Genomic DNA, 15,122 nt, shown 5'->3' with positions numbered 1-15,122 from the left:
TTTTTTTTGCTGTACTAGGAATCAAGCTAAGGACCTTGTACTTGTGGGGCAGGCGTGGCACCACTGAGGGATATATCCCTGGCCCTCATCTTTGTTCTTCTGTAAAAATATTTTCTTTTTCTCTAATGTCCCCAGCTCTTTTTAACACATTTTATTTTGAGACAAGGTCTGCCTTAAATTACTCAGGCTGACCTTGAGCTCAGGATCCTTCTGCCTCAGCCTCTGGGGTAGCTGGGATTAGAGGCGTATATCACCATGACCAGCTGTCTGCTTTTAATACTATAGTCTTTCTTTATCCCCAATTTTTAGGGTTAGATTATGCTGTGCCTTGGTATGGTTTTCTTCATGTTTAAAAAAAAAGACAAGGTCTGCCTTAAATTACTCAGGCTGACCTTGAGCTCAGGATCCTTCTGCCTCAGCCTCTGGGGTAGCTGGGATTAGAGGCGTATATCACCATGACCAGCTGTCTGCTTTTAATACTATAGTCTTTCTTTATCCCCAATTTTTAGGGTTAGATTATGCTGTGCCTTGGTATGGTTTTCTTCATGTTTAAAAAAAAATAATTAAGTTTATTGGTACATTTTAGATATATATAATGATTACGTGTATCATAGGGAATTTGTACCTGCACATGATATATCTTGGTTCTTCTGTTTTCCTGTTCTTCATCCCTCTCTTCATCCTCTCTTCCCCTCCTTTTATTTTTTTTAAACAAAAGGTTTATTTCTATTTTTCCTTCTTTTCTCTTACTTTCCCCATACACTTTCCCTAGTTCCTCTTCCTATTTGAACAATTTCTTCCTGTTTCACAATATCTATTATACATACTGGTCCTTGTTTACACTTTTCAGTTTCACACACCGGAGAAACAATGCAACATTTATACATTTGTGTCCAATTTATTTCAGTTGAGAATATGGTCTCAAGGCACATTCATTTACCTACAAATGTCTCAAATTTATCCTTTTTTCTTGGGTACTAGGGATCGAACTCCGGTCCTTGCACTTTCAAGGTAGGTGCCAGAAACACTGAGCTAAATCCCTGGCCCAAATTTGTCTTTCTTTATGGCAGAGTAGTATACTCTATTGTATAGAAAACCCACATCTTCTTTCTCCACTCATCATCTGATGGGCATTTGGGCTGTTTCCAAGATCTAGCCATTACCAAATGTGCCTCTATAAACATGCACATATATTGCTGTAGGATGATGCTTTTAATTATTTAGGGAAGACACTGAAAAGGGGAATAGCTGGGTCAAATGGAACCTCTAGTTTTAGTTTTTTGAGGAATCTCCACCCTGATTTCCACAGTGGTTGCACCGGTCTGCACTCCCACCAACAGCAGAGAAGGGGTCCTTTTTCCCCACATCCCCACCAGCATTTGTTATTGGTTGATTTCTTGATAACAGCCATTCTTTCTGGAGTGAGAAGGAATCTTAGTGTTATTTTAATTTCAGTCTCTTGAATGACCAGTGATGTTGAACACTTTTTCATTTTATTTGCCATTTGTACTTCTTCATCTGAGAAGTGTCTGTTCATTTCAGATTCCTGTTTTGGGATTGGGTCTTTACAGTTGGGGGCCTGATTCTTTTGAGTTCTTTGTATAGTCTAGATATTAGATTTATGTATTCTAGATATTAGTCCTTTGTCTAAAGAACAACTGGAAAAAAATTTTTCCCACTCTGTGGGTTGTCTCTTTACTCTGTTAGTGGTTTCTTTTGCTATGTAAAAGCTTTTTAATTAGATGAGATCACAGTTTTTGATTCTTTGCAATGTTTCCTGTGCCATAGCGGTTTTGTTCATAAAGTCTTTACCTATCCCTATATCTTCAAGAGTTCTACTTATGCTGTCTTCCAGAAGATTTAGTGTTTCTGTTTTAATATTAATTATGTATTTATTTATTTTTGGTACTAGGGATCGAACTTGGGTCCTTGTGCTTGTGAGGCAGGCAACGGCACCACTGAGCTAAATCCCCAGCCTTCTATTTTAACATTTAGATCTTTGATCCATTTTGATTTTAGTTTAGTGCATGGTGAGAGACATTGGTCTAATTTTAGTCTTCAGCAAGTAGAAAGCCAGTTTTTCCAGCACCATTTATTAAAGAGGCTATCTTTCTTCCAGTAAAGGTGTTTGGCTACTTTGTCAAAGATAAGCAGCTGAGTGCGTTTGGAGGTGTTTCTGCATCTTCTAATCTATTCCCTTAATCCTCAGGTCTGTTTTCTTGCCAGTACCATGCTGTTTTTATTACACTAATTTTGTAGTATAAAGCTGGGGATTGTGATGCCCCCTGCCTTGCCTTTGTTGCCCAGAATTGTTTTTGCTTTTCTAGGTTCCAGTTGTCAATACCTGCTGTTTAATTTTTATTCAACACATTATGTGCTACATAATGTAATAATATAGCTATGATATTTTTCACAGTGATCCTATTCCTCAGCCTCCTGGGTGCTGGAATTACAGGCATGTGCTACCACGCCATGTGAAACTACTTTACTTTTTATTATCTAATAAACATTCTTCCATGTTTGGCTTTGTTCTTCTTATCTGTTCTGATAAATATCTTTGGACTATCTTCTGTTTCAACATTGTAATTTTTTGTTAGTAATTTCCACAATGACAACTGTGTATTTGTTTTTAAAATAACAGCTTTACTGAGATATAATTCACATACTATAGAGGTTACCCATTTAAAATGTACAGTTTGTCTGAGTGTGATAGCACCTCGCCTGTAATCCAGTACTCAGAAGGCCGAGGCAGGAGGGTTGCTGTGAGCTGAAGGGCAGCCTAGGGTACATAGCGAGACCCTGTCTCAATCAACCTAAATAAATAATCATAAACTGTACATTTAAGTAGTGGTTGTGAAATTTCAGAGTTGTGCAACCATCACCACACTCACTTTAGAACATTTCACCTCCTCAGGGAAGTAGTCTGGACACTAGCCTCCACTATCCACTTCCTCACGACCCCTCCCTCAGCCCTAGTCTATTACTAATCTATTGTGTGACTGTATAGATTTACCTATTCTGGATATTTCATATAAGTTGAACCATACAGTGTATGTTCTTTTGTGTTTGGCTTTTTTCATTCAGCATCATTTTGGGTTTTTTGTTCTGTTTTGTTTTGTTTATTTGAGAATCAGTCTTGCTATGTAGCCCGGGATGGCCTCAAAATCATGACAGTCCTCCTGCCTCAGCCTCTGGAGTGCTGGGATTCCAGGTGTGTGCCCCCTCATCTGGCAGCATAATGTTTTTGAGGTTTGACTATGTTATAACATGGGTCAGCACTTCCTTCCTTTTTATGGCATTTAAGTTGTTCCCACTTTGGTGCTATGATAAATCATGCTAATATGAACATTTATGTATAACGGGTTTTTTTGTGAAGGCTTTCGTTCTTCATTATGTGTCGGGGTAGAATTGCTGGGCTGTGGTAACTCGGTGTTGACCTTTGGAGGAATCACCAGTGTCTGTGCCATTCTACGTTTCCATCAGCCATATGGAGGGTTCTGACTTCTCTAGAGTCTCTCCGGCACTTGTTATTATCTTTATTATCTTTCTTACTACAGAATAAGTTCAGAACACAGTTCAGTCAAGTTCTCCCCCTTTTCTAACAAAGATCGCCATTCTCTCGTGCCCAGGAACACACGCTGTGTTTTGTTCTGAAGGCCCACAAAAGCACTTTACCATTCCCATTGCTGCAACCTTCTCTTCATCATGAGACACTTGTTTCTGGTACTGGAGATTGGATCCAAGGCCTTCACATTAAGCTGTGCCCCCAGCTCTTTTGTCATTTTTATTTTGAGACTCTGTCTAACTAAGTTACCCAGGCTGGACTTGAACTTGTGACCTTCCTGCCTCAGCCCCCAGACTGCTGGCATCATGAGTATGTGCCACCACGCTGGCTATATTCTCTGAGACGACAGAAGCTCTCTGTGGCAGCCTCTTTGCCCTCCTGAGCCTTCCCCATCAACCCCTCTGATGTCCACACTTCTGCCATAAGCCTGCAAGGATCTGGTGTCTTTGTTATCATGCACCTCGCAGTCTCTCTACCCTCTGGCCAATTCTAGAACCAGCTCCACGTTTCAGTTGTTCATTACAGCAGCGTTTTATTTCCTGGTACCAGTACACATGTTAGTTTCCTGGGGCTGGTGTAATGAAATACCACAGAACAACAGAAACTTCTCTCTCAGTCTGGAGCCCAGATGTGTGGACTCAAGGTGCAGGAGGAGCCAGCTCCCTGTGAAGGCTCTGTAGAGGGCTCTTCACCCCTGCCTAGACTCTGGTTGGTGTAGCCGCCCTTTGGCATTCCTTGTCTTATGGTTGCAATCTTCCAACCCCAGCCGCTGTTGTCCCATGGCCTTAGCTCTGTGCCTGCATCTATGTCTTCACATGGCCTTCTTTCTTGGGCCTGGTGGCACACGCCTGTAATCTCAGCACAAAGGAGGCCAGCCTGAATTACATAGTGTGGCCCTGCTCAAAATACAAAACCAAACACATGGTCATCTTAACAGAGCACTGATCTCTGGATTTAGGGCCCACCTCAATCCACTGCCCTCATTTTAAATTGATGATATTTGCAAGGACTCTAAGTCCAAATAAATTGGCATTAATAAGTATCAGGGGTGAGGACTTTAGCGTATCTTTCAGAGGAATACAATTCAGACCACAACAGGCAATTTGTGGCTTCCTATGAATTTTTCCATTTCATCGAAGCAGTCTGATTTGTCGACTCAGCATCCTCAAGGTCCACCGGAGATCTTGGTTCTAGGATCAAAATCTGTGAATGCTCCAGGCCATTGTGTAAAATGGCATAGTCAGATGTAGTGGTGCACATCTGTAATTCCAGAAATTGGGAAACTAGACAGCGGGATTGACATGAGTTTGAGGCCAGCCTGGGCTACATAGCAAGAACCTGTCTCCAGAAAAAGAAAAACAAAAGGTACAGTATTTGTGTGTAAGCCACAACAGATCTGTATGCTTTAAATCTTCTGTAGCTACTTGTAATATCTAATACAGTGTAAATGCCATGTGAATAATTGTTATGTTGTTTTGTTTAGGGAATAATGATAAGGAAAAAGTCTTATAGGTTCAGAACAGATGCAATTTTTTCTTCAAAACATTTTTTTTCTGGTACTGGGGATCAGACTCAAGACCTTGCACTTGCCAGGCAGGCGTGGTGCCACTGAGCTACATCCCCAGCCATTCTTCACATAATTTTGATCTACACAGTTAGTTGAATCCATGGGTGTGGAGTTCATGGATACAGAGGGCTGTCTCTATACAGTTGTTAATGGTATTCTCTTATAATCCTTTTCATTTCTATAAGATTGGTAGTAATGTCCCTTCTTTCATTCCTGATTTTAAAAAGTTATTTATTTTTGGTGGCTTTTTTTAGACAAAATCTCATTATGTTAGTTCAGGTTGTCCTTGAAATCATTGTGTAGCCCAGGGTGGCTCAAACAGCAATCCTCCTGCCTCAGCCTCGCGAGTGCTAGGATTACAGGCGTGCTCTACCACACCTGCCCCATTTTTGGTTTCTTCTTTTTTTCATTTTTGCTTTCTTGACACAAGGTCTAATTCAGGCTGGCCTTGAACTCACTATATAGCGCAGGCTGGCCTTGATTTCATAGTGATTTTCGTGCCTCAGCCTCTCAAGTGCTTGAATCACAGACATGTGCTGTCATGCCTGGTCTCATTCCTGACTTTCTTTTTTTTTTCAGTACTGGAGATTGAACTCAGGACCTTGCACTTGCAAGGCAGGTGTGGCATCACTGAGCTACATCCTGGCCTTTTTTTTTCCTACCGGGGATTGAACTCAGAACCTTGCACTTACCAAGCAGGCTCTCCTGACTTTAATAGCTTGAGCTTTTTTTTTGTCCATGGTCAGTTTAGCTAAAATAGATTTATAAATTTTGTTAATCTTTTCAAAGGATTAACTTTTGACTTTGTTGCTTTTCTCTATTTTTCTGTTCTTTATTTTAGTATTTTTTGTGTGTGCAAATCTTTATTGTTTCCTTATTTTTTGGGGGGGTCAATTTGCTCTTTACCCAGTAGAGAATTATTTGGGATCTTTCTTATTTTTTTAATGTATGAGATATGATTGAAAAATGTTTGATAACATTGGAGAATGTTTAAACTTTTAAAAATGAACTATGGTAGAAGATACATTGTCATGACTTCTGTCACTTTGAAAACATTTATCCTATTGTTCTTGCTACTTCCTGCAGCATTTCTGGAAGTCCTCTTTTGTGCTTTAGTTGCTTTGTGGTGGCTGCTTTGATGGTCACTTTGACTTTGGAGAAGAGCTAGAAGTTGTGTCGTGCTAGATCTGGTGAATAAGGTGGCTGAGGACACGCTGTGATTTTTTTCTTTTTTGTACCAGGGATCGTACTCAGGACTTTGCACTTTGAAGGCAGGCACAACACCATTGAGCTAAATCTCTGGCCTTCGATGTAATGTTTTTACAAACCTGCCTTTTTGTTGACATTTAGCAGTGTCATTCACTGTTATTTTTGTTTCTGTTTTTGTTTTGGTACCAGGGATTGAATTTGGGTCCTTGCGCTTGCAAGGCCACTGTTATTTTTTATCAGATCTTGTAAAAACACACTCAAGAAAGAGGACTTCCAGAATTTCTTCAAAGGGACAAGAGCTGGGCGTGGGGGCACACCTGTAATCCCAGCACTTGGGAGGCTGAGGCAGGAGGATCTCTGTGAGTTTGAGACCAGCCTGGGCTACATAATGAGTTCCAGGTCAGTCTCAACTACATAGTGAGACCTTGTCTCAAAAAACAAAAAACAAAACCACCAAAAACAACAACAACAACAACAAAGGGACAAGAAATGGGCAAGGATATAGCTCAGTGGCACCACGCCTGCCTGAGTTCACAAGCAAGGTCCTGAGTTCAATCCCTGGTACTGCAAAAAGAAAGTAGGGGGACAAGAACCACTGGGATAAGTGTGTTCAGAGCAAGGGAATTGGCAATGTGTCTTTTTCTGTAACTTTTTTACAAATTTAACATTTACCATATATTTTGATCACCCCCTTTAAGCATTTTTATGGTTATCATTTTCATCTTTATCTTTGTATCTTAGTAGACATTTTGTCCCCAACACTTTGTGGGAAAAAGCCTAGCACAAAGGCAGGGACCCCAGAGTTGTCATCGGGTGTTTACTACCTCTCCTTCTTCCTGGTTTGAGCCAGGAGAGACAACCTTGGGAAATTCAGAAAACCTGGGGTCCTGGGTAAAGAGTGGGCTGGAGGGAGGCTGACGTAATGCTGCAGGTAACGTGGGCAGTCAGGGTGGTCATGGCTAATGAAGAGACTGTAGGACGTGCGCTGGGCCTTTCATGGCACTTTAAGTATATTTGTTTGTTGTTTAGTTTTTTGTTTTGTTTCATTTTTTTGGTACCAGGGATTGAACTCGGGTCCTTGTGCTTGCGAGGCAGGCAGCAGAACCACTGAGCTAAATCCCCAGTCCTGTTTAGTTATTTTTTAAACAGGGTTTTGCTATATATTCCAGGGTGGCCTTCAATTCACTATGTTAAACTCATGGTGATCCTGCTTCAGCCTCCTGAGTGCTGGGATTGCATGTGCCACCACAGCCAGCCACCTAAGTGTTATCTGTGTGGTGTTTGTTTATTTTTGTATGGTGATTGAACTCAGGACCTGTACTTGCAAGGCAGGCGGTGGCACCACTGAGCTAAATCCCCCGGCCCCACCTAAGTGTTTTTTGGGGGTTTTTTTGTTTTGTTTTGTTGTACCAGGGATTAAATTTAGGACCTTTCACTTGCAAGGCAGGCGGCAGAACCACTGAGCTACATCCCTGGCCCCCACCTAAGTGTTTTTAATCAGCTTTCTTCTCTCCTGACTGGATGATTTTTATTCTGTTTTTACTGTTGTGTAAGGTAATCTGTGTTGTGTGTGCATCCTGATGATATAAGTAATGTGTTGCTTTCCAGTTTGCTTAATAATTACTATAGCACAGAAAAAGCACAGGTAATAGTTTTGCTTGCTTTTATGTTGCAAATTGGATGGATGAATGGATGATGGATGGTAGATGAGAATGGTTCTGGTAGTTTATTTTTTTGTTGTTGTTTTGAAACAGGGTCTCACTATGTAGTTTAAGCTGGTCTTGAACTTGTGGCAGTCCTCCTGCCTCTGCCTCCCGAGTGCTGGGATTATAGGTGTGTGACACCATGCTCCTCTGGTAGCTTCTTATAAAGAGGTGGCTGCCAGCATGCTCAGAGTTCTGAGGAGCTTGCTTTTACAAGCAGTCTAAACTTCAGAAAGCCCAGGAAGTGTCCTGTAAACTGGTCTTCTCTGCCTGCCACCCCCCAAGGCTGTCTCGGCCTGAGGTGGAAGGTGTAATGCCTGTGTGTCTCCCCAGGGTGTCTGTGAGGAAATGACCTATGAGGAAATTCAGGATCATTACCCACTGGAGTTTGCCCTGCGGGACCAGGACAAGTACCGGTATCGGTACCCCAAGGGGGAGGTAGGTGGGTCATGAGGACTCAGTGCCAACACTTGCTGCCTTTCTGGAGGCACCACCTGTGGGGTGTGACCCTGAATGTAAGCTGAGCTGAGTGGTCCTGGCTTTCCTAGGACTCTGTGATATCTCAGATCCCATGGGATTCCCGGGCCAGCCTTCCCCAGGACACTTGAGTGGCCAAGAAGTCTGGGCGCAGTGCCAGGCCTGCGATCCAGGTCTTGCCTGCTTGTGTCTCTTCCCCAAGCCTTCACCTCTCCTCTCTGGATGCTCTTCCTTGTCACAGGGTGACCTCATCCTCCCTGCAGTTTCAGGGTCACCCAGCTCAGGTTCCACACTCAAGGAGACCTTCCCCAGGTCAACTATGGCCACCGCAAGGCAACCTGTGCTAGTTTCCTTTCCTCAGATGCCTTGGTCAGCACAGCCCAGGTCAGGACCCAGGTTTCCCATTGACTCCAGCATCTCCTCTCCCTTCTGGGAGCTGTCCTTGGACAGCGATCAAATAAAACTTTCCCCAGAGGGGGTTGGGAATGTGGCTCAGTGATATGCATAGTATGCATAGGCCCCAGTTAGATCCCGAGCACTTTAAAAAGAGAGGAAAAGACACAAGTGTGTATCTACACACGTGCACACACAGAGGCTCCCCACCAGCTGGCAGGCTCCCAGGCTCTGGGTTGTGCTGTCCTCAGGAATAGTGTGGTTCTGAGTAACGTGACTCATCCTGTAAGACAGAGTCCAGATTTAGAACCAGCCAGATCACAGTAGAGAGAAGCAAAATAGGGAAAATTTGGTTAGGAAATTTCCAAAAGAATTGATTGAAGATTTCCCCAGAGCTACCCGGGTAAGCACAAAGCAGTGTGTTGGTGTTGCTTTCTAGTGAGAGTGTGGGGCATACTGAGTTCAGCTACTGGAGCCGTGTTTTCAAGAGTAACAGACTGCATACAGGGGAGTGAAACTCTCCCCACAGGAAGGCCCACTTTTCTGGTAGAAATCTCGAAATCTGCCAGCTGAAGCATTGGCCCAGAGACCGGCAGAGGCCGGAACGCACATCACCATAGTTGGGGGGGCGATCCCACAGGCGGGTGTTCATGGGGACCTCAGGTATTTCTGACAGTCCCATTCCAGGAAGCCCTGAGACCTCTGCTTCCCTCCCCACCGCCCTTGTATACCCTGTGCACCGTTTCCACCAGCCACTGTCACCAGTACAGGAAGTCCACACTGGAGGGTTGGGACAGGGCCCATGGGTGGGCAGGAGCTTGCCCCTGGGGTGGGATCCTGAGGCTGAGTCCTCTCAGTCCTATCGGGGTGTGTGTGGCCCTCGGAGTGCGGAGAGGCCCCTTTCCCGGGTCTATCCTCACGCCTAACAGCTCCTCATCAAGCCAGATATCTCACTATGGCAGGCCTCTGGGGGCAGCTGTCCACCTTGCCCCCAGGAGCCAGGCTGAAGAGGCCTGGCCACACTCTCCAGAGGTGCTTCTATTCTTGCCTCTGGAGCTGGCCTCAGGGACACCTTCATGTTTGCCCTTGCAGTCCTATGAGGACCTGGTGCAGCGATTGGAGCCTGTCATCATGGAGCTAGAGAGGCAGGAGAATGTGCTGGTCATCTGCCACCAGGCTGTGATGCGCTGCCTCCTGGCCTACTTCCTTGACAAGGCAGCAGGTGAGGGCCTTGCCTCAGGGAGGCAGGGCGTGTGTGTAGGTGTGTGCGTGTGTGCGTGCGCCTGTGCAAGCGCATGAGTGCGGGTGAGAAGAGTCAGTCACTGGGCATCCCCTACACGTCAGCCCTCCTTTCCTTGTCTGCAGAACAGCTGCCCTACCTCAAGTGTCCACTGCATACGGTCCTGAAGCTCACTCCTGTGGCCTATGGTAAGGGGATGCCTCACGCGTTGACCCTGGATCACTTAAACCCTGGCTCTCTGCAGGGCTCCATGCCTTTTGACAAATCCTTGTCAATCCCATCGGGGGCCCCCCTTCCTACCTTCTCAGTATGCTTTTTAAGTTAGTTATAAAGAAGTTGCCATGCTGGTTTTGGGGTGTAGCTCAGTAGAAGTGTTCACGCCCTGTATTCAGTGTTGAATACCACAAAGTGAAAAGTTTATATGACCACAGGAAGCCTCCTGGGGACCCTTTCTTAACTGTTACCTGGCCCACCTGCATAGGGGCTTTTCTACTGTTGTATCTAAAACCTCCCTAGCACCAGGCTCCCAGGGCTGAGCCTTAAACTATTTTGGGTGCCAGGTGGTTTGTGTTCACCTCACCTCTCACTGTACTGGAAGGGACCTCAGGCAGCTTCCTGATCTCCTGGGACACAGGACAGCTGGTATCACTGCACTGTGTGATAATCCCCTTTGTTCCCTTACAGTGAGCGCTCAGCCCACATTGATTGGATCTCATGTGTCAGGGCGAGGGTGTCAGTAGTTTGGGTCCCAAGATTAATGTGTCCGTGTTGAGTAAGGCCCATTGCTGCTCTGACCACCTGCAGTCCCTGGGATGGGCAGCTTGGGGTCTGTGTCTGCACAGTCACACATCTGCCTATCTTCCCAGAGCTGCCTGAGGTGAGAGGGCTCGGTGAAGGTGAGCAGCCACCCCATCTCAAACCCCAGTCTCCTCTGTCCTCTGTGCTTCAGGCTGCATCACGGGGCAGGACTGGATTTCCCTCTTCCCTTTGGCAGGTTGTAAAGTGGAGTCCATATTCCTGAATGTGGCAGCTGTGAACACGCACCGGGACAGGCCACAGGTAGCACTGGGGTCACTGCTGGGTGAGGGCCTGATTGTAGGGTGCCCAGACTCCACATTTGCAGGGGCCCTGCTTGGGGCTTTTCTCTTTCTCGAGCCAAAGGAGCCTGAGTCATCTGCCAAGGTTGTTCTCTGCTGCATCTTGGGCTGGGGCTTGGTTAGGTGTTCTAAGGCCAGCTGCCCCAGGATGGAGGAGGTCTTTGGAACTGGGCCACCGAGGCAGAAAAGGCCGCCAAGTCCAGCCTGAACAGCAAAACAAGATTCTGTCTCAAAAAAACCAAAACCAACCAAACAAATGGTATTGTACCTTGTTGGAGACCTTCTTGCAGAAGGATTCTCACTGCCTCTATTCTCTGAAGTCCTTGGTTTTTGTGTTTTGATTGTTTATGTTTTGACCTTGAGCTTGTAGCAGTCCTCTTGCCTTAGCCCCAGGAATGCTGGGATTGCAGGTGTGCACCACCATGCTCAACTCTGAGGTCTTGTTCAAAGTAGAAGCTCTTGAGGTTCTGCCCAGAACCACTCTAGGTGCCCATTTGGGTCCCTCCACAGTGCCATTTACTTTCCCTGAGGTAAGGGCAAGACCTTCTCCCCTTCTAGGACCCCAGACCCACTTCCCAGAGTCTGTTGTACCAAGAAGACTCCTGCTCCTTCAGTTATACCTATTGCCCCCATAGTCATGCATGTTTGGGCCTGGGGTCACTATTGAGGGTCCATACTTTGGGCCTAGAACGCTGGGTGGCCTTGCTCACCTGCAGCCCCTTCGGCTTTAACCATGCAGGCAGAGGTGTAGATGTGCCCTGTTCCTTTTCAAGTTTGCTGCCCACAACCAAGGCCAGTCATCAAGAAGGCCTCTTCCCCTTTCTCTTAGAACCTGTGAGTGCCTTGCTAAATTTGGCCAAGGCCCAGTCTGAAATGCATAGGTTACGGAGAAAGGTGCATCCTACCAGGCATCCTTTGTGCCAAGGAAGGCCCAGGTAATACTCAGCCCACAGCACTGACAAGGTGGTGGTGACAGTGGCCCTGGAGCCTTCGGGGGCTGACCTTGCCACCTGTGCAGATCTGGGAAGGTCACGCTGCACGGGGCTGTGGCTCCGCTCACTGGTGACTTGCTCCTGCAGGTGATGGCTCTAAGGACACAAGGCTGAGAAGAGGGCCACAGAATCCCAGCTCACATAGGACAGCCTCATAGAGGTGAGGGGAGTCTCGGCTCCCCTCTTCCTCGGGCCTGACATACCCTGAGTTTACAGGCCAGTGAGGGAACTGGGCTGTATCATTTTGTGGGGACCATTTATATTTGAGAGGTTCAGGGGACCCTGCGGCCCAGTCCTGAGGGGACAGACCAGGTTGTCCCCAGACTGATGGAGCCACATCTGACACCTGTCCACTGACACAACTGGAAAGGAGGCAGCCCCAGGAGCTGCACCCCTTCCTGCCCCTACTCTGAGGAAGCCAGCTCCAAGCTAGGGGTTTCTCCCCAACTCCCTTGCCCTGCAGCAGAGTGGGCACAGCCTAGCTTTGGCACATGCCTCACCCGCCGGCAGTGGAGCATCCACTGTGTTCCAGGAAACTCGTGACCCTGCACTCTTAGGTCAGAGTCGATCCTGTGGCTGGGGCTCCAGAGGTAAGGAGTGTGACTGTCCATCTGGCCACAGAGACGAGGAAGGCAGGCGGCAAATGTCTCATCTACTTCTGCTGCAGGGCTGATGTTCTGTGTTTCTATCATTGTGCAGAATGTGGACATCTCTCGGCCTCCGGAGGAAGCCCTCGTCACAGTCCCTGCTCACCAGTGACCGCTCCTCATCTACTGTGTTGCCTGGGCAGGTGTAGGTCTCTATGGATGAGGTCATTCCAGGCTCCTGGTGTGTGTAACGGTGACCATCTAAGAACACTCTCAAAGCTGTGCATGGCTGACAGCACCCAGACCCCCTGGCACGGCCCACTGCCTCCTTGTTGATAGTGACAGGGTTCACATGGCTGCTGACTTGCCACTAGAATCACCAGGCTGGATGGTGCTGCACGGGCAGGACAAGACTGCCTGCCACTGGCTGCTCTCAGATGGACCTGTTTCGCAGGGCAGTACCCTGAATGTGAAATGGAAAGTCTCACTGAGATGTCCCCACTGTGGCCCGGCTGCCTGGGTTAGACCCTGCAGAGCCTCTCCTCTCTTCTCTGGGCTCCTTGCTGAGCCAGTGGCCAGGTTTTCGTGGGACCCTGGATCTCTGCTGCTATAGGTGATAGAGAGAGCTCTCTCTGTGCTTCTCTGCCAGGAACCAAGGAGTGGCAGCCACTGGCCCTGGGTCCGTGTCACTCATCCTATGGAGACCCAGGAAAGCAACGAGCTCACCCCAGCATGTTATGGGGTGGAGGAAGCACATGTTGGGGGGTAGAGGTGGACATAGCACTGTGACTGCCCCTTCCTGACTGTGCATGCAGTGGACTCAGATGATCTGGTTGCCGATTCAGCTGCCCACAGGGGAGCCACACAGACAGGGCAGCTGCACACAGGTAGGCAGCAGGGAGGAAGCTGCCTCTCTGCTGGGGCTGCCTCTGTCCACTCAGGAATGTACCCTGGTGGCAGAGATGTGATTTCACCATAATGCTGCTGAAACCTTGCTGTGGTCTCATAAAACTTGTGCCACTGTTTGTTGGTCTCTCCCTGTGGGACTGAGGAAAGGATAAAACCCAGAGGTAGCCTCTGTCCAAGAGTGGACTTCTCTAACGCTGATACAGCTTTGGCTTATGCACCTGTGAGCCAGGTAAAAATGGCCTTACGAAGCCTGGTATCTGTCTCAGCCCTGAGTTCTTTTGGATTTGGGCAGTGGGTTCTGGCTCCAGTTCATAGCTGGCCAACAGACTGGCCGGCAGGTTGTGGGGTGGGCCAGAACGTACCTAGACTAGTAATTGAGGCCCTGCTGTCCACCGGTGGCCTTGGTGGAGTCAGGCCCCTGGACCTCAACCTTGCTTTGTACCCAGAACCGTTCTAGGCCTGTGCCGGGCAGAGCAGCCTGCCTTTTACAGCCCCCCTGGGCTTTACAGCCTCCAAGTGCCACCTGTCCCCAGGGAAAGTCAGGGTGTCTGTCCCTGGCCAGTGCTCTCTCATTCCCATGTGCCGCCATGGCTTTGGACAAACGGAGAGATAACCTGGGATGGGCCCGGGGTAGGGTCCTCCTGGACTCATCTCCTATCAAAGACCCTGAGCCTTGCTTCAGGCCCAAGGACCACACATTTGCCTGTGGGACATGGCACTGTAGCCTGTGTCCCTCAGGGTTTTGATGACTTCTGTCACCTGGATATACTCACTTGTTAGCCTTAGTGGGTTCCTCTGGTCTGTGGCTACTCACATGCATCTGGATGTCACCTGGGACAAGACACAGAGGACTTTTTTCTCTGTGTATTGAGGGGAGGCAGGAGTTGATGGACGCAGATGTTCTATGAGGGCTAGAGACGGCAGAGGGGAATCTGGGGCCCGGGTGTGCGCAGGCGCAGCCCCTCCCTGTTTCTGTCCTAAAGCAGCCTCTGCATGGCAGCCACTGCCTAGGTGGCTGCCAGGTTTTAGCTGGGATGGTTGATGTGCCCGGGGTGCAGAGGTCCTGTTTTCCCAGGAGTGAGTGACACTGGTTCTTAACCACAAATTGCACTGTGTCTGGCATTCTTTGCAATAAATACTTTTTTAAAACCTAACAATTTAAGGTTGATTTTGTAGCCATTTCTCCATCCCAAGGTGTTCTTTCTGCAGCATTGTAGAGGACCCATGTTGTAGTCTTTCTCATAGGTCTGTATTGGGATCCTGGATTCAGCTTCCCCGCTGGCAGCACCCTCACTGGAGAGGAATTGTGTCACCTTGGCATGAGCCCTGGGAACACATGGGCACCTAAGGTGTCCACCCTTTTCCCGAAGGTTTGTGAGGTGA

At 47.4% G+C, this 15,122-nt stretch overlaps 1 protein-coding gene across 8 annotated transcripts in view; it reads left to right on the top strand.

Annotated features, from left to right (window-relative positions):
• Pfkfb4 (6-phosphofructo-2-kinase/fructose-2,6-biphosphatase 4) overlaps window positions 1-14,876 on the top strand; it is a 45,621-nt gene extending 30,745 nt beyond the window's left edge. For 5 of the 8 annotated variants that reach the window (XM_010615638.2, XM_010615642.2, XM_010615637.2 and 2 more), the window contains exons 10-13: window positions 8,378-8,482; window positions 10,007-10,136; window positions 10,280-10,342; window positions 12,943-14,876. In XM_010615638.2, the coding sequence (XP_010613940.1) occupies window positions 8,378-8,482; window positions 10,007-10,136; window positions 10,280-10,342; window positions 12,943-13,166 (522 nt within the window). In that variant the 3' untranslated portion in view covers window positions 13,167-14,876. Of the gene's footprint in view, window positions 1-8,377; window positions 8,483-10,006; window positions 10,137-10,279; window positions 10,343-11,148; window positions 11,214-12,942 lie in introns of all 8 variants that reach the window. The other 3 variants (XM_010615639.3, XM_033759434.1, XM_033759433.1) reach the window with 3 other exon arrangements.
• The last annotated feature ends 246 nt before the right edge of the window (window positions 14,877-15,122 follow it).

The sequence above is a fragment of the Fukomys damarensis genome, unplaced genomic scaffold (assembly GCF_012274545.1).
Source record: "Fukomys damarensis isolate Sample0158 unplaced genomic scaffold, DMR_v1.0_HiC HiC_scaffold_37, whole genome shotgun sequence".
Taxonomy (NCBI): Eukaryota; Metazoa; Chordata; class Mammalia; order Rodentia; family Bathyergidae; genus Fukomys; species Fukomys damarensis.
Note: the sequence above shows the minus strand (reverse complement) of the source record. Positions and strands in the feature narration are given on the sequence as shown.